This window comes from Marmota marmota, unplaced genomic scaffold (assembly GCF_001458135.2).
Source record: "Marmota marmota marmota unplaced genomic scaffold, marMar, whole genome shotgun sequence".
Taxonomy (NCBI): Eukaryota; Metazoa; Chordata; class Mammalia; order Rodentia; family Sciuridae; genus Marmota; species Marmota marmota.
The window spans coordinates 14028747-14053651 of record NW_026000082.1 but is presented as its reverse complement, the minus strand read 5'-3'; the positions used below and the strand labels follow the sequence as shown (position 1 = coordinate 14053651).

General features: G+C 36.3%; 1 protein-coding gene across 10 annotated transcripts in view; it reads left to right on the top strand.

The window, feature by feature from the left end:
• The window catches only part of Osbpl9 (oxysterol binding protein like 9), a 134772-nt gene that overhangs the window by 60893 nt on the left and 48974 nt on the right, over window positions 1-24905 (top strand). For 5 of the 10 annotated variants that reach the window (XM_015485013.2, XM_015485012.2, XM_015485010.2 and 2 more), the window contains one exon: window positions 3040-3116. In XM_015485013.2, the coding sequence (XP_015340499.1) occupies window positions 3040-3116 (77 nt within the window). Of the gene's footprint in view, window positions 1-3039; window positions 3117-19811; window positions 20130-24905 lie in introns of those variants that run through there. The other 5 variants (XM_048815400.1, XM_048815399.1, XM_048815398.1 and 2 more) reach the window with 3 other exon arrangements.

The following is a 24905-nucleotide window of genomic DNA, read 5'->3' as shown; positions in this document are numbered from 1 at the left end:
TCCCCCCCCCCCCCACACCCATACACAGTGGGGATTGAACCCAGGAGCTTTACCCCAGGGCCTTACCAAATCGCATATGACCTCACTAAATTGTTGAGGCTGGCCTTGAACTTGGTTCGTTCTCAGAATCCTTCTGTCTCAGAATCCTTCTGTCTTTGGGATTTGTAATCCCAAATTGCTGGGATTACAGGCATGCACTACCACATCCAGCCTAATTTCTTGTTTACTCTTGCATTTCTTTTATAGGAACAAGCAGACACATGTGTATTTTCTTTGGTATCCTTATTTTTTACACTAAAGCTGCACACTTTGATTTTTTTCATTTAGTATTGTATCTGGAAATCACTCCAAATTATTCTAATGGAATCTTCCCTATTCTTTTTTTTTAACCTGCATAATACTCCAAAGTTTATTAAATGCATACTCTGTGTGGGTATTTAGAGTATTTTTCAGTATTTTGTAATTACAAAAAGTGTGACAGTGAATAACCTATCTGGGGTTTCTAGGACTTCTGAAATCTGTGGCTTAATGTTTTTCATAAATTTTGGAAAATTCTCAGCCAAATGGTACTTCTGTTCTCTCCTCTCTTTTGTCTGCTTCTGGTATTTCAGTCACATGCGTGTTATAGTATCTTACCCTCTGTGTTGCTTTTACCCTTTCTTCTGTGTTTTCTATCCCTTTGATTCACTGTCTATTGTTTCAATAAGTTTCTTGTAGTCTCTCTTCTGGTTCTCTATCTCTTGAATTGTATTTGATGTTAAAATAATCCATTGAGTTCTTAATTTTGATTATTGTATTTTTTTTTTGTAGTTGTGTGTGGACAGCGTGCATTTATTTTATTGGTATGCAGTGCTGAGGATCGAACCCAGTGTCTCACACATGCTAGGCATGCACTCTGCCATTGAGCTACAGCCACCGCCCATGATTATTGTATTTTTAATTTAGAATTTATAATTGGTTATTTTAAAGATCTAAATGAGAAACAAAACATTTTTGTCATTTACTTATTTTTTATGTATTATTAGTTGTAGGTGGACACAATACCAGTATTTTATTTATCATTTTTATCTGGTGCTGAGGATTGAACCCAGGGCTTCTTCACATATGCAGCAAGCACTCTACTACTGAGCTACAACCCTAGCCCATTTTTGTCATTTATAAAATAACCTGGAGCTTCTGTTGATGTTTTTGATATTTTTTTTTAAATATTTATTTTTTAGTTGTAGTTGGACACAATACATTTATTTTATTCATTTATTTTTATGCAGTGCTGAGGATCGAACACAGGGCCTTGCACATGCGAGTCGAGTGCTATACCACTGAGCCACAATTCCAGACCCTGTGGTAGATATTTTATTTGAAAAATTATCTATAGAAATATAATTCATCTGAGATCTTACAGAAAATATTTTAATTTGCTTTTGCTAACTAAATAGGTGCCTGGAGTCACTAACAATCTGGGAGTCATTTTAGTCTATTCAGGCAACAAGATTTTTCTAGTCCCTCCTGATGACCAAGCAGTTGTTTTGCTTTACCCTTAATTTCAAGGCACAGCCATTGAGGATCCCAATCAAAACATTGGCCATTTACCAGAATTCCTGCTGTAGATGGGCCCTGGCCTCTAACTTTCAGTTTGAAAAGACTTCTTTTTAAAAATAGACTATTTTGGGACAGTTTCAGATTGAGCGGAAAGTACTGTTCTCACATATTTCCTGCCCACACACAATGAGCCTTGTAAGTGCATTGTCCAGTCTAATGATTCTTTTCTTCAAATTTCTCATATCACCAGGCAAAAAGTGGCCCTAAGTACCAGGCTTATCTTCTAGATGTCTGTCCTTTCCCATATCTTAACCTGATAATTCTTGTTGGTGTCTGATGCCTTTGACCATATTTTTTTGCCTTTTCATTTAAATCCAATTTATTTATTTATTTTTATTTTAATATTTTATTTCTTAGTTTTCGGCAGACACAACATCTTTGTTTGTATGTGGTGCTGAGGATTGAACCCGGGCCGCACGCATGCCAGACGGGCGCGCTACTGCTTGAGCCACATCCCCAGCCCCAAATCCAATTTATTTTTTGAGTGACACATAAAAACAAAAATTGTGCATATTAGTGAACTAAAGAAATGTTTTGATATGTGTTTACATTGTATAACCATTAAAACAGGTTAAGCATATCTTCTCAAGCATTTATCATTTCTAACACTTTTAGAATTCTTTTCTCTACCTTTTTGAAATGTATATTATTGTTATCTAGAGTCACCCTGCTGTACAATAACATACCAGAAATTCTTGCTCCTATCTTAGTAAAACTTAGTATCCATTGATTAACTTTTTCCCAACCCTTTCACCCCTTATTTTTCCCAGCCACTGGTAACCTTATTATACTTTCAACTTGTATGAGATTATCTTTTTCAGATTTCATACGTGAGTGAGATCATGTGGTACTTGTCTTTCTGTGCCTGACTTACTTAACATAATGATCTCCAGTTCCATCTGTATTGTTGCAAATGATAGGATTTCATTGTCTTTTTAATGACTGAGTAGTATTCCATTGTGCATATGGACCACATTTTAAAAATCCATTCATCTGTTTGTGGGAATCAGTTTTTTGTTTTTTTTTTTTTTAAAGTATTGTCAGTATAGTTTTTCTAGTTGTTCTCAGTGGGAAGGTTGGTCTGATCTATGTAACCTATCTATTAAACACAGTTTTCTCTTTGTTATATTTTTTGCAAGTAGACTGCATTTCTGCTTAAATATTAGATCTATTAGATATTATAAACTCAGATAAGACAGATCAAGGTAACACTGTTAGGGGAGTAGCACAATTAAACACCTCTATTAGCATTATGGTCTTAAAAGTTTGCTTTCAAATATGGAGATACAGTGTAGAAATTATAGTTTTAATTTTTACTTTATTTTTTTATGTGGTGCTGAGGATCAAATCCAGGGTCTCACATGTGCTAGGAAAGCTCTCTACTGCTGAGCTACAACCCCAGCCCCCAAAGTTTTAATTTTTTATTATCTCTTATTCTAGCTCGTGATGCTGATGAGCGAGAGAAGTGGATCCATGCTTTAGAAGAAACAATTCTTCGACATACTCTTCAGCTTCAAGTAAGAGTCTTTACATGACTTCTGGATAGTTTGTTAGGTGTGTGTGTGTGTGTGTTTTCTGTTTTTTTTTTTTTTAAATAACTGATATGATATAATAATAAGTTGCTTATTCTTGCTTTTATGGTATTATCATACATTGTAAAGTTATAGTCCTTTATTTTCTTCTGTTTTCTGTAGGACAGAGTATTGATTTTTGTTTAGAAAGAAGATAATATAAGGCAATGTTAAAAATGAAGTGCTGTGTTAATTTGCCACAGTAATTGTTTTTTTCATTTACTATATTTTAATTGTCTTTGTTTCTTTCCACATTTTTATTGGTTCATTACAGTTGTATATAATAATGGAATTTGTTGTTACATGTTGTACATGCACGTAATGTAACAGTATAATTTGTCAGATTAATTTTTTACTTAATATCAATAGTTGTTATTGATATAATCAAATTATAGAATCATGCATGATAATAGGTAAGTGCTGAGAAGTTGATCTCATTTTCTCATTAATAGGATTTGGCTATTACCACATGCATTGATTAGTATGGCAATACTAACTGGGATAAAAGTGAAAGAAAACTCAACCAAAAATGGATCGAGGAAAAAAAAAAAGAGAAGCCGATTTAGTTGAGGTTTAATTTGAAATAGTTCCTTAAACAACGTTGTGAGGACTCAGATTCCCCATCTCTGTTTCTAGATTCCATTTCTTCTGTTTTGGCTTCACTTTCAGATAGGTTTTCCCTTTGTGTTGTTAAGATGGTTGTAGCAATTTAGTCGCACATCATAGGAACTCTGAGTCCATTGGGGGCTCTTGTTCTTTCTGGAGCTCAATAAGATCAACAGGTGCAGTGCTGATCACCTTAGCTTCAGTCGTTTGTCTGATCCAAATTAATCACAATTTCACAATCATATGTTCTACCTTGGAGCTAGGATGTTATGGGCTTCATCAGAAACAATTGATAGTAGGGTAGAAGATGTGTCCACCTTACCCCATCCCAGAGAGTAAAAATAAGGGAAAAAACAACAAATCTCTCTTCTACAATATAGAAAATACTCATCTATGTTTATTCTCCAACAAAAGAGCTTATATTTATGGCATATAAAGGATTTCATTTTATTTTGATTTAGAGGATTGAATTGTAGAAAACTGCTTTATAAATTTTTCTCTCTACTTAACTTTTGTCCTACACCAGGAATTAGCTTCATTAGATAAGATGTATAAGGAATTTCATGTTGTACAAGTTGTGAGGTCCCCATCACTTGAAAGTATTCAAGTAGAAGCTTAAAAACATTTTTTGAGTATGTGGTTATTCAGGGACAATAAGACATTACTATGGAGTTGAAGTAGTTACTCTATGAGTTATGTTTTTTAAAGCAGTTTCGTGGTCTCCATGGGTTTTTTTTCCCCCTTTAATTTAGGGAGTTTTTTAAAAATACAGCATCATTTCAATAAATTTGTGATTCAGCAAGTTGATAAGTGTTTAATAGTAATATTAGACTGAATGTGGCAGATGAGATTTCCCCCACATTTGGTTTAGACTGACATATAATTCTGTCAATGATCTGTTTTCAGGCTACCAGTACCAATATTTCTGCCACTGTATCTCTCTGTAAACCTACACAAATGCTGTTGCTTACTTATGTTCTTCCAAATAGTTTTAAAATTTCTGGCCTCTACATCTGTATGATGTTCTTAATCTTTGAATGTCTTTTGCCCTTTTCTTCAAGGTCTAGTTCAAAACTGACCTCTTCTGTGGAAACTCCACTGATTGGTCCTCCTCCCTTGGCATCCAAGTTCAAAGTGATCTCTTTCCTTTGAATGTCATAATCATTGCACAATTCACAGAGTCCTTACCATATTCTTCTTGTTTACCTTTTAAAGTATGTAGAATTCACACCTTTCTAGTTAGCATACAGACTCCTTAAGGTCAGATACTGACTTTGATAAGATTTTGATAAGAAGAGCATTTATGTATTTTTTCCAAATTTAATGTACAGAGAGGATAAGACATTTAGAAATATGGAATTAAATGTTCATTTAAGTGACCAAAGAGTCTCTTCCCAGAGGAAGGCAAGTGTGGTAAAGACGTTTGCTCTGGAGCCAGAATGTCTGGTTTGTATCCCAGTGTCATAACTTACATTTAACCATTAACACTTAACTTACTGTTTCTGAGTTCCAATGTCCTTATCTTTAGAAGGACAAGAAATAACCACTTAATATGAGTTGTTGTGACGGTTAAATGAAATTAAATGTAAATTGGGAGAAATAATGCCTAGCTATAGTAAGAACTTGATAACTGTTAGTTGCCATTACTAATAAAACAGCTACTGCCATTTCCTCTGCCAGTGCCTGGTATTCTACTAGTGCTCAGTAAATGTTAGTTAAATGAAGAAATAATTGAAGGAATTAATGAAGAAACAGATAGATTGCTTTTCCATGCTGTTATTGAATACTTTGAGAATATGGCCAAAGGGACTGGTAGTTCACCAGAAATACCATTAAATCTGTGGGTGAAGCATCATTATGCAAAAAGGAGATGTGGTAGAATTGCAGTCATTAGCCTGTAATCCCAGTGGCTTGGAAGGCTGAGGCAGAAGGATCATGAGTTCAAAGCCAGCTTCAGCAACTTAGGGAGGCCCTAAGCAATTTAGCAAGACCCTGTCTCAAAACAAAATATAAACAGGGTTGGGGATTTGGCTCAGAGGTTAAGCGCCCCTGGGTTCAATTCCTGGTAACCCAAAAAAAAAAAAAAAAAAAAAAAGATAGCAGTTATTATAAGGCTTGGAAAATAATAGAAGCAATGCAAAGGCTTTATTCAAAGGACAGTCTTCAGGTATGATAATTACATGTATGCCAAATCTGTTCTAGAAGAACATGAATTTAGTATTTAAGGTACATTTATAATAGTAGCTGAAAAACCAATCTTTTAATAGTATTGAGATACCTTGATTCGTGTGTCTAACTGGGTGTTCAACCCCAGGATTGCAAAACCCCAGCATACTGTTTATTAATCCCAAAGAACTTGGTGGACTCAATGGAAAGGGTTTGGACATTTTACTACTGTGGAGGGCTACATCACACCTACAAGCAGGAGAAGTATATAGGATAGGTTGCATGTGTGGTATGGAAATGGGTTTCTTTATATGTTTTGTGAGTATATTCTTCTATTTTACAACCAAGTTTGCTTTGCTTTGATCCCCACCTAAAGACTGGAGGAGATAAGGGAAATGGTTAGTTTCTGTTTCTCTCATCACATTCCTTAGACTTTTTTATCTCACTGCTTGGAACAATAAGCATTTCAAGGCACTGAATAGTGTTTACCCCAATAACTGAGATTAATAGGAATTTTTGGAGCCTTTTTTCTTGAGTGTTAACCTGTTTCACCGAATATTAACTTTTTCAGACATACATTTCAGTTATCTCATTATGTAAAGATCTGTTACCACAACTGTATTATTTCCCTTGGACTCATTAGATTTTATTTTCATGTGATATAGAAAAGTAGGTGTTTGTTTTCTCTCTTGAAGCCCTTTGTTTCCCAAAGGAAATGATTGCAATATAGATATATTCCTTCTTTCCAGGTAAAATGGTGTGGAGAAGTAGTCAGTTACTTGAGTTTCCTATGTCAGAAGAAGATGCCTCTGAGGGTTGTTGCTATTACTGGAGGCAGATGAATTTCTGACTTCTAAATTGGTGCTTAAGATTTTTTAGAATTCAATTTTAAAATAAATTCTGTTGTATTAGTAATAGCTTTTCTATCTTGAACTCTTAGGAAGGAACTAAGAAGAGATGGTCCAGTTTTATAGATAACTAGAGGTTTTTCCTTTAACTGCCAGAAATTTATTTTAACTGTGTGTTTTTATGGAAATCTTACATATTTTTCTGCCTTTTCATTGTAGAAAAGAAAAAGCTTTGAAGTAATATATGTTTAATCCAGAATGTATGGAGAACATAGAAACTTTATTTATTCAGTAAATATTATCAAGCATTTACTGTATTCCATGTACCATGGTCCATGCCTTTATGGAACTCAGTCTAGTATAAAGAAGAAGCCATAATGACAATCAAACTTTAAAAATCTAATAAAGCAAACATGTAGGTAAGACATGCTTCTACAAAATTTTAATCTATTAGAAGTATATAAAATATAAGTAATAGGGCTGGGATTGTGGCTCAGCGGTAGAGCACTCGCCTAGCACAGGCAGGATCTGGGTTCGATCCTCAGCACCACATAAAAATAAAGGCATTGTGTTGTTTCCATCTACACCTAAAAAATAAATTAAAAAAATATATATAAGTAACAGCTTTTCCCAAGTTTTTCCTCTGGAGATAAATATGTTTTTCATTTATTAACTTCCTAACCCTGATGTAAAGTTATAGTACATAAATGAAGAAACATTTAAGACAAAGAATAACTAGACAACACAAAGCAATTTTAGTCATCTTGTGGCAAGGAATTGGCTATTTGGTATTAAATTTGGCAACTCAAAAGTGTTTTTTTGTTTTGTTTTTTTGTTTTTTTTTTTAGTTGTAGATGGACACAATATCTTTGTTTTATTTATTTTTGTTTTTTTAATGTGGTGCTAAGGATCAGACCCAGTGCCTCGAGCATGTGAGGCAAGCACTCAACCACTGAGTGACAACCCCAGTCCCTCAACTCAAGTGTTTTTAATGAAATTGGAAAGTTGTTTCAGAAAGGTAAGTGACCAGTGCAGAATGTTACCTATAAATATTCAGGTACTTGGGGCTGGTATTGTGGCCTAGCACCAGCAGGACCCAGGTTCGATCCTCAGCACCACATAAAAATAAAGGCATTGTGTTGTGTCCAACTACACCTAAAAAAATAAATATTAAAATAAATTCAGGCACTAGGGCTGGGGTTGTGGCTCTGTGGTAGGGTGTTTGCCTAGCATGTGTGAGGCACTGGGTTCAATCCTCAGCACCACATAACAATAAATAAATAAAGTCATTGTGTCCATCTGTAACTAAAAATCATTCAGGCCCTATTACTCATAAAATGTAACTTTAAAAATTAAAGGGTACTGAAGGCCCATATACAAAACCATTACTTCCTGTCGCTCAGTTTTCTCTGTTCTGCTCCTCAGCCTAGCCAATTTTTTTCCTAGTGTATTGTGCTACATTAGTAGCATGATAGCTAGCATTTAATTTTTCAATAGACATTTTAAGCTCTTAAAACATGGCAATCCCTATGTTACGAAATGCTGAGGATACATTGGTGAGCAAGGCATTGCACTGTCACGGGCATCTTGAGTTTGTGTAGAATGTGTTCACTCTAATCTTGAACTAAATATTTCTTTGTTTGATAATCCATTAAGATTTGCATGCAGTTTACCAAGTTTTGGAATATAGTGGCCTTAATCATGAGGTGCAAGGACTTTTACTATATATGCCAAGTGGTATATTTATTCCACCTGGCTAAAGTTTCTACTTGGAAACATATTAGCTGATTTCAGTTTTGAGATTTCTGGGAATCAGACATGCAAAATATTGAAGCTATATATCCTGCTTCTGAGAATTGTCTTTTAATGTTAATCTGCTTCAGAAAAGTGGCTTGTATTGGTGAACGAATGCCCAGGGAAAACATGATTTGACTTTAAAAATATTTATTTATTTATGTATTTATTTAAGAGTAGTTTTAGGTTCATGGTAAAATTGATCAAAAGGTACAGAGTTTTCCTGTGTATCCCCTACCTCCAAACATGCATGTCTTCCTTGATGACCAAGATTTTCAACCACAGTGGTACATTCATTACAATTGACCTACCCTAACACATCATTATTACTCAAAGTACATAGTATATGCTAGGTTTCATTCTTGGTTGTGTTTGTGAGTTTTCATAAATTTCTAAAAACATCTATTTATCATTACTGAAAATTCTCTGTACTACACTTACGTATCCCTCCCTTCCCTTACTTCTTGACAACCACTGAACATTTTACTGTCTCCATAGTTTTTCCTTTCCTTGAATGTCCATTTCTGATGGATTTCTTTCCCTTAGAAAAATAGATCCAAGTTTCCTCCTTGTCTTTTTATGTCTTGAATACCTCATTTTACTGCTAAATATTCATTCTAATCTTGAACTAAATATTTCTGTTTGATATATTAAGAATTGCATACAATTTACCAAGTTTTGGGATATGGTGGCCTTGATCATAACGTATAAGGACTTCTCCTATATGCCAAGTGGTATATTTATTCCATGTGGTAAAAGTTTCTACTTGGAAACCTAGTAACTGACTTTATTTGACTTCAGGATGTACCAGCATGTCTTGATCCATTCATTCACCTACTGAAGAACATCTTGGTTGCTTTCAAGTTTTGGCAATTATGAATGAAGTTGTTATAATTACTATGTGCAGGTTTTTATGTAGGTGTGTTTTCAACTCCATTGGGTAAATACCAAGGAATGGCTTTTCAGTGTTATGTGGTATGAGTATGTTTAATTTTGTAAGAAAACACCTGTCTTCCAAAGTGACTATATCATTTTATATTCTTGCCAGCAATGATTGAGAGTTCCTTTTTGTTCCACATCCTGGTCAGGATTTGGTGTGGTCAATTTCCCAGATTTTGGCCATTCTGTATGGTATATAGTAGTTTTTATTTTAATTTTAATTTTTATTTTCCTGATGACATATGATGTGGGACATCTTTTCATATGCTTATTAAGAGTTCTCTAATATATTTTGATTAATAGTTATTCATCAGATACATCTTTTGTAAATATTTTCTCCCAGGATGTGGCTTCTCTTTTTATTCTCATCAGTTCTTTCTTTCAGGCCTGGGGTAGTGTATCTGAAAAATGATTGCCAACCCTAGATAATCTATATTTTCTTCAGTATTATCTTCTAGGAGTTTTATGATTTTGTTTTTTACGTTTAGATCTGTGACTCATTTTGAGTAAAATTCTGTGGGTGAAATAAGGTCTTGGTCTGGTTCTTCTTCTTCTTTCTTATTATGGATGTCTAATTGTTTCTGCTCCATTTGTTGAAAAGTCTATATTTCCCTATACTATTCATTTTTCCTTTTTGTCAAGGAAGAGTTGACTACATTCATGTAGTTCTGTTTCTGGGCTGTCTATTCTGTTCCATTGACCTATTTGTTATTATTATTAATATTTGCCAATTCTACACTATCTCAATTAGTGTCAATTTTCAAGTTCTGTTCTCTTTTAATATTGTGATGGCTATTCTGGATCCTTTGCCTGTCCATATAAACTTTAGAATCAGTTTGTTGATATCAATAAAATAACCTTCTTGGATTTTGATTGGGATGGCATTTAGTTTGTAGATCAAGTTGGGAAGAACTGATCTTAAAGGCATAGTGTCTACCTATCAATGAACATGGAATATGTCTCCATTTATATAGTTCTCTGGTTTTGTTTATCAGTTTTATAGTTTTCTTCATGTGTCGGGTTTCTATTCTTGAGACTAAAAGGCTCAGGGGTCACTCCAGTTGAACTGGGCTAACTGGGCTGCGCAAAATAACCACACAAGAGATACAAATATCTTTTTGTTGGGGGTTGCTGTAACAGCTTGCTAGCAATGATTGAGAGACCCTTGAGGGTCCGAAGAAAAAGAGAGAGCGAGAGCAGGCGCTGACCCCTTTTATTGAGGAGAAGCTATTCAAATGAGGCAAGGGGTCAGGTTTCAGGGGGCTGAGTCTATCTTCATGATGTCCACTGCCAGCAGGTTGACTGACACCTGGGTAGGCCACACCCAAGGACACAGTAAGAGAAGGGGACACACACACAAGGCACTACCATGGAAGATTCTATCCTGAATAGGGCAAGGGATTATATTACAAAGGAACAGGTGAGCATAGCTTCACCTGTGGGGCTGTAACAAGACACACTCATGCACAAGACACTGACCCTCGAACCCAAGAAGGGTGGGGAAAACTCTGCCACATTTCTGTGACTGAGCGCCTCAGCATGCAGCCGGGGAGTGTGACTCAGTCACATGTAAGGTTGGTCTCCCACATTCATGTATGTTCTAATCTTAGAGGGAAAACTTTTGGTTTCTCACCATTAAGTTTGATGTTAGCTCTAGTTTTGTTTGCTTGGTTGGTTTTCCCCATGGTGCTGAATCTTGGACCCAGAGGCACTTTACCCCTGAGCCACATCCTCAGCCCTTTTTATCTTTTATTTTGAGACAGGGTCTCACTAAGTTGCTTAGGGCCTCCATTAATTGCTGTGGCTGGCCTTGAATGTGTGATCCTCCTGCCTCAGCCTCCGGAGTCACTGGGATTACAGGAGTTGATTGGCTTTTTGTAGATATTTTTCATGTTTTGGCAAGTTCCCTTTTCTTCCTCATTTACTGAGAGTTTTTATCATGGATGGGTGGTGGATTTTTGTCAAATGTTTTTCTATATTTACTGATATGATCTAATTTTTCTTCTTTCACCTGTTTATGTGACAGATCATATTTATTTATTTTTGAATATTGTATCAGCCTTGTACAACTGGGATAAATGCCATTTAGTTGTGAATGTTTCTTTTTTTTACATTGTTGAATTCCATTTGGTAATATTTTGTTGAGGATCACTATTCATGACAGATACTGGTTTATAGTTTTCTTTGCCTAGTATTAGGATTATGCTGGCCTCATGAGTTAGGAATTATTTCTTTTGCTTCTGTTTTCTTGAAGTTATGATAGAGAATCAATGTAATTTCTTTCTTAAATATTTGGTAGAATTCACTAGTGAACCCACCTGGGCCTGGTGCTTTCTATTTTGGAAGATCAATTTCTTTGACCCAGTATAGACCTGTTCAGATTTTCTATTTATTCTTGTATGTGTTTTGGCACATTGTCTTGCAAGGAATTAGTCCATTTTATTTAGGTCCATTAACTTGTGAATACAGAATTGTTCATAGTATTCATTTATTATCTTTTTGATGTCCGTAACATCTGTTATGATGTCCCCTTTCATTTCTGAAATTAGTAATTTGTTTTCTGTTTTTTTTTTTCCTTACTCTGTTCAGAGACTTACAAATTTCATTTCTAAAGAACCAGTTTTTGGATTATGTTGTTTTCTGTATTGGTTTCCTGTTTTCAATTTCACTGATTTCTGCCTTCATTTTTACTATATTTTCTTCCGCTTATTTTGGATTTCATTTAATCATTATTTTCTAATCTTATAAGGTAGAATCTCAGATGATTGATTTTAGGTCATTTTTCTTTTCTGATATATGCCTTTCAATGCTGTAAATTTCCCTCTTGAGCACTGCTTTCATCATATAATACAAATATTATAAATTGTGTTTTTCATTTTCATTTAGTTCAAAATAATTTCTCTTGGGATTTCTTCTTTGCCCCAGGTATTATTTGGAAGGGTGTTGTTTAATCTCATGTTTGGGATTTTCCAGCTGTCTTGATTTTAGTTTAATTGTGTTATGGTCTGAGAGTAGACAGTATCTGATTTCTCTCTCTTCAATTTTGTTTGTGTGTTTGATGGCCCAGAATATAGTGAATCTTGATGAATAGTCCCTGTGAGTTTGAGGAGAATGTGTATTTTGCTGTTGGGGGAAGTAGTTAATACATGTCCTATATCTAGTCAATTGTGGTATTGAGTTCATCTATGTCCTTATTGGTTTTTTTGCCTGGGGATCTGTGCATTTCTGATAGAGCAATATTGAAGTCCCCAACTAAGACAGTAGATTCATTTGTTTCTCCATGTAATTCTATTAATTTTTGCCCCATGTGTTTTGATGCTCTATTGTTAGGCATACACATATTAAGAATTGTGATGTCTTCTAGATAGACTGTTCCCTTCATCATGTTATAGCCCTCTTTTATGCTTGACAACTTTCCTCTCTGGGAAGTGGGCTTTATGTGAAATTAATGTAGCTACTTCCACTTTCCTTTGGTTGCTATTAACCTGGAATATTTCTCCATCCATTTACTTTTAATCTATATATGTCACACACTTTTTTTCCCCCCTTCTTCCCATAGTGGGTGAGCAGTGATGCTAGAAATCAAACCTAGGGCTTCATGCCTATGAGGCAAACTCTCTACCCCTGAGCTACATCGCTAGCCCAGCCCCCAAGAGAGGCCAGTGTTTTTCTTTCTTTTTTTTCCCCCCTCCTGTGATTGAGTCTCTCTCCCTATGTTGCCCATTCTGGTCTCCAATCCTTGGAATCCTGTCTTAGCCTCCAAGTGCTGGAACTCATGGCATATGCCACCACACTTGGCATGTCTTTATATTTAAAGTAAGTTTCTTGTAGATAGCATATAGTTGAGGCTTATAGTTTTGATCCACTCTGATAAATTTTGTAATTTAATTGGTACATTTAAATCACTGCCATCAGATTGATTACTGAGACAGTTGAATTAACATCTACTATATTTATTACTATTTTCTATTTCTACCGAATGTCCTTGTTCTTTGTTTCTGTCTTCCACTTCCCCCCCTGCATTTTGTTGCTTTAATTAGGTTTTTATATTATTTCATTTTCTCTCTTTTTCTAGAGTATCAGTTGTATTTCTTTTTAAAATTTTTTCATTGGTTGCCCTAGAGTTTGCAATATATATGTACAACTAATTCAAGTTCGCTTTCAAATAATACTATACTATTTCACAGGTAGTGTATTTTAGAATAACAAAATAATCCTAATTCTTTCCTTTGATCCCTTGTATCATATGCATCTTTCATTTCACTTATGCATAAGTGTACTTAAACATACATACACATACACATCAAATACATGATTACTATTTTGAAACTGTTATTTATTAAATGAATTAGGAAAAATAAAAGCTTTCATTTCCTTCTCTGATGCTCTTTTCTTTCTTTATGTAGATGTGAGCTTTCAATAATTTTCCTATTCTTTTAATATTTATTTCAAGGCAAGTCTACTGACAACAAATTTCCTCAAGTTTTGATCAGAGTAAGTCTTTATTCTTCACTTTTGAAGGATAATTTTGCAGGGTATAGAATTATTGTTTAAAAAAATTATTTTAAAAAAATTTAAAAAAAACAATAAAAAATTTTTTTTAGTTATAGTTGGACACAATACCTTTATTAATTTGTATATAGTGCTGAGGATCGAACCCAGCACCTCACATGTGCTAGATGAGTGCCCTACCACTGAGCCATAACCACAGCCCCTAGTTTTCTTTTTCTTAAATCCCTCAGTACTTTAAATATTTCTTTCCAGTCTTTTCTCGCTTTTATTGTTTCTGTGGAGAAGCTTGATGTAATTCTTATTTTTGCTCCTCTGCAGGTAGGCTACCCTCCTCCAAATTCTTTCAGGTTTTTTTTCTTTGATATTTAGTTTTTCGAAAATGATATGCCTAGTTTGGTGTTATCCTGCTTGGTGTTTTGTGGGCTGCTTTTATTTGTGGCTTGGTGTCTCATATTAATTTGTGGAAATTCTCAGTCATTAGTTTCAAAAGTTTCTTTCTTCATTTCTTCTTTGGTATTCCCATTAGGTATGTTATAACTTCTGTAGTCTTTCCATGATTCTGTTATTTTCCCCCTCTGGGCTTTCCAAGTTTTTGAGGTTATCTACTAATATCCTCAAATTCAGAGATTATTTCCTTAGATGTGTCCAGTCTACTAATTAGTCTATCAAAGGCATTTTTCATTTTTATTGTGTCCTTTTGTTTTTTTAAGCAGTTTTAAAAAATACCTTATTGCCCATCTGTTCTTGCATGCTACTTTGTCTATTAGAGTACTTATCATGTTAATCAGTTGTTTTTAACTTCTCATTGTAATATTCCAATATCCCTGCCATGTCTGAGTCTAGTTTTGATAACTGTCTCTTCAAGCTATTTTTTCCTTTTTAAGGTTCTTATAATTTTTCCTTGATAGCCAAATACATTGTAAGGTGGTGGTAAGGTGTGGGTGGTGAAGTATGTTGTAGTCTTGTGATTGGGTCTTATGTCTTTTAGTAAATTTTGTGAACTTCATATGTGCTTCTTAAATCCTTAACCCGGCTCTTCCCTCCCATAGGTAGGACAGGATGGCTAAAGAGGGTCAGAGTTGAGTATTTACCTTCTCCCACATGGAAGCCTAGAAGAGAAGCAAGAGGAGATTTTACTCTAATTAATACCAATTGTGATGACAGTGTAGAGCTCTGAAGGTGAAACTTACAAAAGCACCACCCCCATCCCAATACTTGATCTCCTAGGAGTTTATATCTTTCAGATTTGTCCACACTTCCAGCATTTGTAAATTAGAAATCTGATTTCCCTATAGCCCATGCTGGTTACCATGGAAGTTGTGACTTGTGTGTTCTGCTCATGTAAGTTGTGATTCTGTATATGTGTTTCTTGGTCTCCTAATTTGGAGGGCAGCAGTTTGGTGCCTGTGCTTCTTTTATAGATCTAAGAACTGTTGATTTTCAGATTGTTTAACATTTTATTTGTTAGGGCAGAGACTGGGACATTCAGGCTTCTTCCATACATACCAGACTGAAAACCCCAAAGCTTCACTTGATTTGACTTTTTAAAATTTTTTGCCTCTTTTTTCCTTCTGTTGCTACCAGAAGTATTTTGTCATCTATGTTTGAGATGACATTAGAATAGAATATGATTTCTAGTTAAACATTTTTGGGGCTTTCTAGCAGAAGTAATATTTTTTAAGGTAACATGAATTTAAAATTCAAAGAGTATGTTTAAAATTTTGACTTTTTCCTATATTGATTTTTATACTTCTTAATGATCATATTCTGTTCTCCCCCATCCCAAACAACCACAAAAATAGTTCTATTAGTTCAAAGATAAGTGCTGTTTTAGTCAGCTTTTTTGCTGCTGTGACCAAAAGATCTGATAAAATCAACATAGAGGAGGGAAAGTTTATTTTGGGGTTGTTTCAGAGGTTTCATTCCATAGATGGCCAACGCTAGTCCTCAGGGATCAAGGTAAGGAAGGACATCATGGCAGAATTGTGGAAAGCAGCTGGAAACATTATACCAGGAAGCATAGAAAGACAGTTCTGCGGAATAAGGACAAAATATGTACCCTTCAAAGACATGCCCCCAACTATTCACCTCCTCTAGCCACACCCTACCTGCCTACAGTACAACTCAGTTAATCCCTATCAGTGGACCTGCACTGATTAAGTTAAGGCTTTCATAGCCCAATCATTTCACTTCTAAACTTTCTTGCATTGTCTCACACATGAACTTTTGGGACACACCTTATATCTAAACTGCAAGTGTTAACTTCTGATTCATAGGTTGGAAATTACTTGCCGTAAGTTGGTTTTAGTCATTTTTTTGAAATAACTTATAGATTTATTTAAAAACATTTGAGTTGCCAAATTTGGTTATAGCTTCTTGGCACACAAAAAAATTGCTTTATTTTGTAATTAGTTTTCATTTTACAAGCTCCATCTTTTATGCATACTGACTTTACACCAAGATTAGGAAAATGAGAATTACATGTCCGCAACTAATAACCCATCTATATTGTTCAACTGTGCAAGCATGGATTTTGGACTGGAGCTGGGACCTCTTTAACTATTTTACTGTAACAGTTTTTTACACTAAGAAAAACTTAGTATTATTGTTGGGAGACAGTCATAGATCATATTCTCTATTGCCATTAACATTTGTTTATAAATAAGAAAAACTAATGATAATTGGCCCCATTAAATTTTTACTAGAACTTTAAATATTTACACTATACTATTAAAAAGTGACAATGTCTTAGATTTTGATACTAACCCCTAATGATGGTAATTGGAGATTTGGAGGATACTTTTTAAAAAAAATCTTAACACTTTGCTAGGCATTATTAAGTACAATGTCCTTGGTGACTCCATGGTCTTTCTAATTGGGAAGACATAAGCACATGAAATAACTGGTAAGCAAGAATTATATAAATAAGCATTATGTTTCTTACAGGGTCAAGCAGTACAGTACATAGACAGAATCAGAGATGTAGACGACTTCTCCTCCTCCTCCTCCTTTTTTTAAAAATTCCGCCTAGAGAACCGTTGGATCAGCTATTGTGGAATTAAGTCCCTGGACTACCCAGGTACAACATAAAATATTAGAAAGGCAGATATTAAACGAAAATTTAAAAGAGTATAGACATTGTCCTTGTTCATCTGGCAAAACGAATATATTTCTTTCTCTATCACCGCTTATCATTGGATATGTTTATTTTTAGAATAAAAATAGGTAATTCATTGTTGATATCTTCCAGGCATTTTATTAAATACTTATGATATAGTGTGAAACAAAATCAGACAGGATCCCACTTCACTAACTTATTACACTTAACATAAGCATTAATTAAAAAAAAAAACAAGTAGAAAGCAGAGTGGTTGTCTGGATTGATTTCAGAAGGTCATGAGGAAAGTTTTAAAGTGATAGAAATACTCTATTTCTTTCCATTTTTTGGGGGGAGGGTGGAGTACTGTGGTTGAACCCAGGGGCCTTTTTTGTACCCTTCAAAGACATGCCCCTAACTATTCACCTCCTCTAGCCACACCCTATCTGCCTACAGTACAACTCAGTTAATCCCTACATATTCAGCTTTTATTTTTATTTTGAGACATGGTCTTGCTAAGTTACTGAGGACCTTGCTGAATTGATGAAGCTGGCCTAGAACCTAGCGATCCTCCTGCCTCAGCCTCCAGAGTCACTAGGATCATAGGTATCTGCCACTGTGCTTAGCTCTGTTTCTTAATTAGGTGGATACATGGGTGCATACCTTTGTCAGAACATTTGTATTGTACATTTAAAATGGATACATTTGGGCCCGGGTTGTGGCTCAATGGTAGAGTGCTTGCCTAGTATGCCTGAGGCACTGAGTTCGATCCCTATAACCACATAAAAATAAATAAAATAAAGGTATTGTGTCCATCTTAAACAAAAATAAAATGGATACATTTTATCATGTAAGTTGTCATTCAATAAAGTTGATTAAATGTAGAATTGTAATTCTGGTAAGAATCTTACATGGTCTGACAACATATAATGGGAAGAACTGACATGGGCAAGGCAAGACACGATAATGAGTAGAAGTTAATTAATTAAGAGTGGAGTTGGTGTCAAGGAGATAGTATAAAAGACAATAGTATGTGCCTAGGTTCTGAAGTTGGAAAGTCCTTGACAAATTAAAGAATACTGAAAGAGGTTTTGTGTGGAAGGCAGAAAATAATGCAAAGGTAGGGCGAAACCATGCGGGTCTTTGTTAAGTACTGAGTCATATCCTATGCACTGTGGAAAGCAGTTGACATTTTTTTTTTGAATAATTTTTTTAGTTGTAGATGGACACAATTACCTTTATTTATTTTTATGTGGTGCTGAGGATCGAACCCAGTGCCTCACACACGCAAGGCACACGCTCTACCACTGAGCCACAACCCCAGCCCAGCAGTTGACTTTCTTTAATTGGTGGTGAGGTGAGTGATGAGGAGGCTACTGAAATTGGTTATGGAACTAGTCTGGCTATTTTGTATTTACAATGAATCTGAGGAGCTAGGGTAGATTCAGCAAGACTTTAGTGAGGATATTATTCCAAGAGGCCAGGATCTGTAATAGGGTGGTGGTGATGGGGAGAGGGAAAATTGAGGGTGTATTTAGGAAGAAAACAAATGACAGAACTTGGTAATGCACTGAAAGTGGAATATGGGAGGTTTGTCAGGAAGACTACTAGGTTTATGGTGTAGGTGCTAGGGTGGATGGTAGTGGTTTCATTTACAGAGGTAGGTAGCTGCGCTGGGGAAATACCAGACTTTTAAAAGAGCTGGTAGGGGAAAGAAGAGTGCACTTGTATTGGACATTTTGAACCAATTTACATAAAAAAGAAATCTTTAACATTGAGTATAGCAGTGTAGCTTATTTATTCAGCTAGCACTTACTGAGCCCTTAGTGCAGTACTGTGCTATGTGTTGTAGAGGGTAACAGAACTACAAAAGTACAAAATAATAATTGGATATTTTGGAATTTAATAGAGGCCTGGGAGAAGTAACCACAGAGAAAAACAGAGCAGAAAGGAGATTGCCCTTCAGATCATTTATGTCCCTGATTTCCTGAATTTTGGGTGTTTCTCTGTCGAGGTCGTCTAAGCCCAAACTTTAGATGTAATTTTAAGTTATGCCATCTGGATCTTTGAAGAATCTTCACAAAACACCTACATTCCTTATGGAGCCACGGCACAACAGCAGGCCCATGGAAGCCTCATCGATTAATAAAATTAAACAGGCATCCCGAGCTTTTGTTTATTGATATACAGTAGTATGCTTCTCTCCCGCCTTCCTCCACCCCCACGCGACACAAACAAACTTTCAGGAAGCAAAATCATTATCAAGATGAAACTTCTGGGTCCAGGCTCCATAGTTACCTATAGCTGCCAAAATGCTGAGGTGAGTGTAGGTGAAGCATTTTTACCGCTGTGACCTGATCCTTCCTCACCACCCAATGGGGCGCCCCGCGGCGAATCCCTGAAGCCAACCTGGGTCCCCGTGAGCGACAACTGTCCTTGCCGGGTGCCGCGGTGTATTTCTCAGGCGGCGCCCAGGCTACGTCGGGAGGCAGCAGCCGCTCGCCCTCCCGCCAGGACAGACTTGCTCCTGCCTTTCCACGCTGAAACTGGCCCAACCGCCAATCGTCAGCTGCTCGCCTCCCCTCCAGCAGGTGACCCATGGCCAATCGCCAGGGGTCTCTTTGCCAGGAGCCGGCAGGGCCAGCCAATCGGTGCGGTCCCTAGGCCGCTGCGCGGGCGGGGCGGAGGGACGCGGTACCCCGGGGGACGGGCTGAACCTCTGGCTGGGCCGTCTGCGCCGCCGCCCGGGGATCGGATCGAGGGAGTAGAAGAGGGGTGCGCAGGAGCAGCCCCCGCTCCCGCCCCAGGAGGCACCGAGGGCGGGGGCCTCAGCGAATGGCTTTCTTGCTGGCCACTTGCCGAGTGAGTAGACCCCGAGGGTCTGGGAGAGGGGCTGGTCCCCACCCCTGAGTCCCCGGGGTCCCTGCTGCCTGCCCTGGCAAAGGCCGGAGGCGCCAGTGTGGTGCTTCCCCTGCCTCCTTCTCGCCGCCCTTTGGGGTGAGTAGGACGACGTGGCTGCCCAGGCCCCTCTTCCTGGGGAGTTCTCACTTCCTCAACAGTGATGGGTAGAAGGAAGGTTGTTGGCCTCCAAACCCGGCTTAGGAGGGAATCGCTTTCCTTTTTTTTTAATCATTTTTGTGGAACTCGTTTTTCTTTTAGAAAGCTGACTCAGAGTGTAATTTTAAACATAAAAGTTAAAGCTTTTTTATCCCCCCATGGAAAGCTTAAATTTGACCAGTTGTCCACTAATAGGATCTCCAGTTGCAAACCAAATTACTTTTTGATGTTTTACTTTAAACACTGTGCTCTTGCTTGACCCAGTATTTTTGTGTATAATTGTGGGTGCTATTTTTTGTATGTGTATGTGGTGGGAGGTGGTTTGTGCTTTTTTGGGTATCTGTTGCAAATATATTGAAAACTTTGGTATAGTTTTATGGGGTTCACTTAACAACTTGAAGGGTAGATTTTAGGTTCTCAGCCTGCCTTAGTGAAATTTGCTTATAATTAATAGACTAGGAAGCAGTTTTGAATCGTGTCCTTTTTTCTTGGCATTTATATTGTATATTTAACAAGTATTTTTATCTTGAAAGATTGAACAAGATAAATTCTTGCTAATTTGAAGTAAGTTTTTCCTAAAATATTTTTTTTAGTTGTAGCTGGACATAATATTTTCATTTATTTTTATGTGGTGCTGAGGATGGAACCCAGTGCCTCAGGCGTGTGAGGCAGGGTCTCTACCAATGAGCTACAGCCCCAGCCCAAACTAACTTCTGGTTTTGTTTGTTGATCAAACTGTTTAACTTCTTAGATGTGTTAAGGAAATTAAAGACAAATCAAGTAATTATTTACTAGCATCTTATTGGTGAAGCTGGGAGGTATTTTTTTTTTCATAGTTTTAAGAGTTTTTGCAGTGAATAAAGTTGGAAATTCTCAATTATTTGTGAATCTTCTCACAAGACATTGCTTATATTAAACAGAGTAAGTGAGAAAGCTCTTTAACGATTAGTGTCAGCATCTCTGATTTATTTTTACTTAGAAAAAATAAATTTTAATATTTGTATTTTTGGTGTAATGCAGCGCAAGAGACTGCTTCAATAAAAATGCCACATTTCCTTTCCTAATCCTGGAAATTGTTAAGGATGCTGTTGTTTGTATGTATATGGGGAGGGAGATGGTTTTATACATCACTAAAAACTCAGATTTTTAGTCTGAATGCTTAAGTGAACAACAAGAAAGATAAGAAGTTTTGTTTCCAAGTGTCCTGAGTTTGGTTTGTACAGGAATGAAGTACTTGAAATGCCCTTTAGTATTATCAGAGGCTGCAAAGATCATTGGTCACATCCATTTGGTATTTCCAAAGTTCTAGGTGATATGCAGGGTTTTTTTTTTTTTTTTTTTTTAAATATGAAGAGATTGTGTTCAGTAGTAATTTAACCACTCAGCCATTCCCAGTTGATTTGAAGATCAGCAGGGAATTTAGTTGAGTGCAAATTTGGTCCATCTATGAAAGAGCATTGTGATATTACCTGATTGAAAAATCATGCAGTTGTCTGGCTTATAGGCTGTTGATTGAGAGAGAGGATGATGACAAGAAAACAATTTATAATCATGCTTTTATTCTACAAAGCAAATACTAAGATGTCCCCTATATGTTGAGTTTGTTAATATCTAAACACTGTAGACCAATAATTGATATTTATGCCAATGATTTTGATATAAAGGAAACATTTGTATGATTAATATAATGTACTTATTAAAATTTTGTAAAGTTTTCAGTAAAAGTTTAAAACAAAGATTGTTAGGCTTGAAAAAATAGTTCTTAGATTGAAGATATATTAAGCAAATAGTCCCGTTTAAATATTTTGATGAATTGTGAAGTTCTACCTCGCAGAGATAATAGTTATTTAAAATCATTTTCCATCTTTGTTTTCTGTGACCAGTCACCAGGTTCTGTTTGCCTTGGTAATGTCTTTTTTTCCTAGATGATAAAGCTTTAATTTTCCTTCATCATCTCTCACCTAGACTTCTGGAAAAATCTTCTGACCAGTCTTTGACTGTACTTTCCCCACTCATCCTTTTTAATAAAAAACAAACCTGACTGAATAGCTGCCATGCTTAAAAATATTTTGATTTCCTGTTGTTAAAGTCTAGCTGTTTCACATATCCTTGGAGGCCCTTCACAAACTGGTCCCAGTTTTTCTCTCTTGAGTCTGTTTTTCACACAGCCTTGTTAGTTTACCTGGTTGTATCTCAGGTAGTAGGCCAACAGGTCTTGCTCAACATATGGACATCTGTACTGTCTTCCTTCAGAATGAGAGTACTCTTGTCTTTTCAGTGGCTACTACAGTATTTTGTTCATGTGCCTGTATTACAACTTTCACTAAGTTGTATTGTAATTTTATTTTGCTCACATGTCTGATTTTTGCATTAGGCCAGAGATCAAAGGTTCTTACTCATCTTTGTATCCCCGGGGCCTTTGTCCCTAATCAAGTGCTTGGTTTGCTGGAATAGAAAGGTGTGATGATACTGTTCCTCACCTGTCATAAGGGTCACAGCTGAAACCCCTATAACAGAAGACAGATTTTAAGAAAAAAGCTTAACAGATGTGTTTATTTAAAAGCTTTACATGTTAAGAGGGCCTTCACAGTGAATACCTAAAAGACCCAGGGAAAACTTTATGTTTAGGTGAAGAATAGACAGCTGTGTAGAATGTGGTTGAACAAAAAGGTGTATGACTAATGTAATAAATTGAATGAGGGCAACTTAGCAAAGGCCTGTGTAGTCATTATCATTCTCTGCCTCAGTATAACATTTCTTTATCCTGGGTAATGGGGAAGGACCCCTTCCAAAATGAAGGTCAAATAAGGTAGGTCAGAGGTGTCTACACACAAAGGTGTGGGTATATTTCTAGGTATTATAGCTGGCTTTGGGAGAGAGGTTCTAGTTTCTCTGGCCTACCTTGTGAAAGAAAGTATAGCAGGAAAAAAAGAAAAAAAACGCAGGAGAAGTTTAGAAAGATATGTTTCTGAGATCCTTGCAGTGTTCTTCAGTTGAAAGAGCCATATTTTGGGATATTTTTTTTTTGTTGTTGTTGTTCCAACAATACATAGTAGGTATTTTAACACATGCTTATTATGTGATTAAAATATGAGAAATAATAATATTGTGAATATGCAAACTTTTAACTCAGTTGTACTGGCTTAGTTTTTCCTTGTGAAATAAAATCTCCCAGGTCACTAAGTTCTTGGTTACCAGCAGACTGGAAAGACAAGGGACTGAAGTAGGTTTTAGAAACATGTTATAAATGGTGGGCAGATTCTGAACACCCCTAACCTCCAAATATGTCCTCTAATATAGTTGAAATAATGCTAAGAGCAATGCTTGTATAGTTTGGTCCCGGTGCACTGATTTTATCTCAGGAAAAAGCTTGCTAAGTTGTATTGTAAGAGAATTCAGGGCAGTTACTTGGAAGGCATAGACATAATAGTCATTCAACAAATATTTGGGTCATGAATGAATGGTAAGGTCCATCTGGTACCTGCATGCATGTGCTTGAGAGACAGTATGCACACTTCCTACGTTAAAGTTAACTTATTTCTGGAGGCACCTTTTAGAACTTGGCTTCATTACTATATTGACTGAGGAACTTATTTTGTTTTTTCTAAAATGTGCCACTTCAACCAAGTTATTCTGCTTACCCCCATTGTTTCTTTGCATTCCCTGCATTCCTGAGAATGTTTTTAAAATCTGATTGCTTTAATCTTTCTCCCTTAGTGTCTAGGTTACACTAAATGGTAGTTGGCTTGAGTTTTAACATTTTTTATCATACCAGAGAGGATGTGGTTGCAACTTACAAGTTCTTACTATCTTTATTTAAATTAAAATAATTTTTCAAAGATGAGTAAGTAGACCCCAGAGGTATTTACTCTCTGGGTGAATAAGGTTGTTTACCTGGAGATACTCCTTTCACAGAATCCTAAAAGTGGAAGAAATCTTAAAAGTTCGAATTCAGAATTCAGTCTGTTTTTTTCCCCTTCTCCTTCCTTCCTTCCTTCCTTCCTTCCTTCCTTCCTTCCTTCCTGTCTTTCTGTCTTTCTTTCTGTCTGTCTTTCTTTCTGTCTTTCTTTCTAATAGTGGAAGTAGGAGTTTCCAAGAAGCCAAATGATTTGTTCGGAGTCACACAGGAAGACCCTTACTTTCTAGGACTTAAGCTTAGATGATGCTTGCTTTGTTATTATATCTAGAAAATGTCAAGGTGCTGCTCTGGTGGATCTGCATGCATTGCTTCTTAAACCCCAGTACTTTCTTCAGTTCAGCTACTAATTTTGATTTCCTTCAAAGTCAGCATCCAGATCTGAAAAATACCATCTTATATGTCTCTAAAAGAATATTATTCTTCATTTGGTCTTTTTAAAAAATATTTTCTTAGTTATACGTGGGCACAATACCTTTATTTTGTTTATTTATTTTTATGTGGTGTTGAGGATCGAACCCAGTGCTTCACATATGCAAGGCGAGTGCTCCACCACTGAGCCACATGCCAGCCCTGGTCTTGTGGTTTTTAACCTCTCTTTGAGTTTATACTAGCCCTTCAGTCTGGGAGTATATCTTTTCTGGTTATTCTCCACTTTCTTACAAATTCATTTTCTGCTTTTTTGTTCTATGCTCCAGGAGCCTGAACTTTACAGCCTGTATCACCTGGTGTCCTTTGTCCTTAGGCTTCTGTTTGGGTTTAGTCAATGGGAGGCAGCAACAGAAGAAGGAAGGTTAAAA